Consider the following 4,723-nt stretch of genomic DNA (forward strand, 5'->3'; position numbering starts at 1 on the left):
AACCCCCAGTCAAAAATGAGTTGCTCCTCTGTCAAAAGCATTCCAAAATCAACAGCTTGGGTTTAATGTGAGGCTGTGCAAGCATGAATTGCCCTGATATGATAATAAACTACCCCTAAGAATGTCCTTGTTTTCCCTCTTATGCCTGCTGCTGTAGTCTTCGGTGATGAAAATGTCCTCTGATTTGTAGTTTAACTTGAAATACGCAGATGACTACAAAAATATACGCTGGGTATCATCAGCCCAATTTTTTTTCCTCCCTTGCAGATGCACGCAGCTCAGCGCTCCTCGCCGTTCTGAGCTCAGTCTTGAGTGGCGCGGCTGTAGCAGCAGAATATTTGGCTGTAAACAGAGACACGGTGCTGTTGTCTCGATGCGAAACGCAGGCTTTTAGGAGACGGTGAGTGATTCGAGGAGGATTTTATTGCAAAGAGAGGCTCGTCTCATCAGTGGATAGCTGGTGAGGGAACACGATTTTCTTAAACATTTTGGAGGTGTCTTTTCCCTGCTTGTGTGCGCGCGTATCCGAGTCGTGCAGCCCATTCGGTGTTTTAACCCTTTTTTTTGTTTGTTTCATCCTAAGAACTTACTGTCGGTTTTATCACTGCTACTCTTGTCCGTTAGATGCTCTAGCAGCTTGGTTGCGAGACGGTCTTTTGATAAATGTCAATTTTATCCCCGTGGAAATCATCACGTAGGAGTCAGGGAGCGAGACAGTGAAAGGAGAAAGCGCGATGGGGAAAAAACAAGGGATCCCAGTTGAAAATGTAAGAGGATTTTTATTTAGCAGCCACTGAAAAGAGATTAGGGCGACAGCAGTGGAAGTTAAATTGTGCTGCATATAAAATGGGCGGGCTAGTCTTTATATTGGGTTAGTACAGCCTATTCTAAAATTAAATGGTCTGCGCTTGGGCACAGTCTGTTTGCCATGCACTTTATTTACAGGTACGATTTATGAACTAAATCGTTTATTTTGGATAGGGACCTCGGTGCACAGATCAGATTCGTTAGTTTACTAGAAGATCTTTTTTTTTTTTTTTTGTTGCTGACAGACTGCGAGAGTTCAACTCACTACAGCACCACCAATGAACAGTGAGAGAGACCTGCGCATATCGTCAGCAGCCGCTTCTCCAGCCTCAAGCTAAAATTCGTCAGATCTGAGATCACAGAGGATTTTTCTCATTCAGTCCGGCTAGAAAAGATATTCTCAAAAGTTTGAGGATATAGCCAGCGGACAGCGAATATACCCCGACTCATCTGCTGTAAGTGATTTTCTCCATTTTTCTCGCCTTTTTTCAGGCAGAAGAAGGGGAGAGGGGAGTAACACTCGGATTTAGAAAAAGGGATGGTTTGTGTTGCTGGACACCGCTAGAATCGAAGGCGAGTTTTATTGGGGAGAAGGGGGAGTCTGCCGTCGAAATTGGGATCGTTTACGGGGGATTTTATGGCAAACAGGAGCCGTTTGATGTGTTTAACGGGAGGCAGCCTGATTTCAGCACCACGGACAGCGCTCCGAATAAAAACACCATCAACGCACATTTGCTTAATTACTCCGCCACGCACGAATTGGATCGCCATGCATGTATTTAAACCAGCCTCGCAGGGATGCCAGTTGCATGCTAAATTTCTACCCAGCTGATATATGTTCGTATATGGCAGGGGAGAAGGGTGACATTTCCTCTGAATAACTTAGAAAGTGTGCTTGTGCGGGATTTTCCTCTCCATTCGTTAATCTGCATTATCCCTGCTTTGTCAAATCCTTGTCAACCGAAGGATTTATTTTATTTTTTTATTTCATTTTAAGAGAGCATTGTGTGTCCCCCGACCCCCATTCGCTCACAGTGCACCTTGGAACATCACAAGCAAGTATAGCAGGGGTATTGTCTTCTATGTGGGCTGTGTTTCAGTGGCAGGATTTGGTGGTCGTTTGTGAAATACTGGTTTTGCGCTTTCCTGTAAGTAAGTAATTGGTCCTCTCGTGGACACATTGATTATGCCTTCAAAAATGGACCGTGAATCTGAGCATTGTGTTTTGCATGCGCAATAGCGCAGGCTAATTGCTTACATACTTTATGACCCGGCTGACATCATAGCTTAATGATTGAGGAGGAAGCAAATGCTCTCATTTTAGGGGGATTTGATTTGATATTGCGGTACCGCCGCGTTTCACATTGCAGGGTATTAGAGGAGGCTGTGTACAGGTGCTACAAGCTCACACGGGGTGTTATGTGGTCGATGATGTGTTGCCTTGTTATTTCTTCTTAATCATTATGCGCTACAGATGCAGCCATGCCGTATGCGTGTGTACTGTGTGTCAGTTATGAAAGTCGCACTTACACTGAGTCTCTTTCTGATTATGGAAATGCTGGGCAGCTATTTAAATTCGGTTCCCCCACATAGTTAAGGTGTAGAATGTGTCTCTGTCAATGTGACAGATAATTCAAAACGATGATGTAAAGTGCGTGTGTCAAGTGCCATAAGATGGCCCAATGCATGTGGCAGGGCCATTTGGTTTGATTCATGTGCTGTCAGAGAATCTGTGAGAGATGTTGAGAAGCTGGACCAAACACCTCACTCATAAAGCATCTCTATAGGAACAAGGTCTCCCTCACAGCCTCCACCTCCACTCTGGCTGTTGTTTAAGCACATCTACATCCTTGTTGACACTTAATGTGATGACACCCTGGAGTTAATGGTGGACCACTGGCTCGTGTGACTTGGTAATGATGCTCTTTTCTCTCTCTCTTTGACCTCCAGCAGTGAAAGGTCCTCATATTGCAACTATGTGTGGACGGAGCAGGACGACCTTTCTGTGTCTGTGGGCTTGCTTGCTTGTCGCCAACAGCGTACTGGGTGGGAAAAGGTAAGAACAAACTTAGACTTAGAAATACATATGTACCTGTGCATTACTTTTATTATTATTGTATCACTTGATAATTCTAAATATGTGAACACCACAGATAATCTACGTATGTCATTGCCACTGTTCATATGACTTTTGATTTTAAGTCACCCAGTGGGCTCATTGTTGTAGGTCTAAATAATATGATCAAGATATCACTAGAACACTGTATAGTGCGTAGTGACATTTGGGGGACAAACAGTGAAGACCATGCTGCGTTGGGCAAATTATGAATGTAGTTTTGCTGAAAAGGACAATTACCTTTTAATGCTGGCCTCAGTGCTTGCCAAATGGTCAACTGGCTAGTAAATGTGTCAGTAAATCAGTCAGGCAGTCAGCCAGCCAAGGGGGCAGCCAGTGGTACACCTGCTAGGCTGATATTCCATCTCCCTACCTATTGCTGAGTTTATTGGGTTACACCCTTACAGAGCATATTCACTGTGGTTGTAACTGGGGCATCCCCACAGGACACTCCATGCTTATAATTGCATAAAAGTAATACGAAGTGCAACACAGAGAAAGGAGACGGAGAGCCAAAATAGCCACTATACATGTTACCACAGTGCTACGCTCTTTTTTTGGTTCACTGGCCTTGTAGGCCAACATCTGCATTCTCATTTTAAGACCTGGACTGTGTACACTAGAGGATGTGTGTTGCAGCATGATATTTGGCACAAATTTGTGCACATGTGTTTTTGACAGTGACTGCAGGGATAGTAGGCTCAATGTACAGACACACTTCTCAATGTCAACACTGAGGTGTTGGATGTCATCTAACCAGAAGGAGACAGAAGGAGAAAGAGAGGAAATGATTGGATGAAAGATGACAGCAATACGATCCACTGTCATGTGACTGCAACTGCATTAATTCCCACATGATTCAAATGCTGGGCAGCATTCATGTGTAGCACACCTTAAAACATCTTAAGCTGACTCCACTCATGGGATTAACGTGGATAACTCTGACAGTGAACTCTACAGTAAATAAACCTGCAGACCAGTTAGACATTCACGGTTACAACCAAGACAGCAACTCCAAAAGTAAAATTCATCAGCTGTTGCAAGTGCACGAGATCATTTGAGCTCTCATCCCATTGTGGTTCTTCTGGAGAATCCTGGAGAGACTGAGGGGATCAGGCTTTTCTGCACGGTTGAATAATTCAGAAGAACTGTCACAGGCAGTTGACTTGAACGGTGATGCCTTAAGATGGTCCAACTTGCTTATCTCTCAGTGACAACAACTACACCAAAAAAACACACGTCGTCCATACAGCACACATTACATGTTTCATCTTAGATGCCCAGAGCACATGCAGATCACAGATGGATGTGTCCTATTTTGAATATATGGTGCACTGTCATACGTCCTTAATACACACTCAGTTGATATAACTTATTAATCATGGAAGTTGGGTTAGATTTGAGATGTACTGACTAGCCAGTGGAGGGTCTGATTTACTGGGTTTGATGTGCTGTATGTTGAGCACATTAGAGAAAATGTAAAAGTACTGATTACTTTACTGAGGAACTGTCACTGCAAAGCAATTATCACCCAAAGATTTACTGTATGATCCAGTCCCCTTTTTGAAGTCAAATCCAGAATCACACACTCACACATACACACACACACACACACACACACACACACATACACACCTTGGGGGATTTCAACGAGACACGGTAATCAGGAAGACCTAGCACTCTGCTACAGTATGTTGCCAACGCAAGAAATTGCCTTATAATTAGATATCCGAGTGACGAGAGAGAAGGAGAGAGAGAAAGAGAGATACAGTAAAATGGAGAAAGGGAGAGAGAGAGAGA

General features: G+C 43.7%; 1 protein-coding gene across 2 annotated transcripts in view; it reads left to right on the forward strand.

Moving 5' to 3' along the window:
• Window positions 1–299: 299 nt before the first annotated feature.
• The window catches only part of gabra1 (gamma-aminobutyric acid type A receptor subunit alpha1), a 31,054-nt gene continuing 26,630 nt past the window's right edge, over window positions 300–4,723 (forward strand). The window contains exons 1-2 of one of the 2 annotated variants that reach the window (XM_035666749.1): window positions 300–400; window positions 2,758–2,863. In XM_035666749.1, coding sequence (XP_035522642.1) covers window positions 2,784–2,863 — 80 coding nt within the window. In that variant the 5' untranslated portion in view covers window positions 300–400; window positions 2,758–2,783. Of the gene's footprint in view, window positions 401–1,059; window positions 1,263–2,757; window positions 2,864–4,723 lie in introns of those variants that run through there. The other variant, XM_035666750.1, reaches the window with a different exon arrangement.

This window comes from Morone saxatilis, unplaced genomic scaffold, assembly GCF_004916995.1.
Source record: "Morone saxatilis isolate NCDOM2014 unplaced genomic scaffold, NCSU_SB_2.0 Contig20, whole genome shotgun sequence".
NCBI classification, from domain to species: domain Eukaryota; kingdom Metazoa; phylum Chordata; class Actinopteri; family Moronidae; genus Morone; species Morone saxatilis.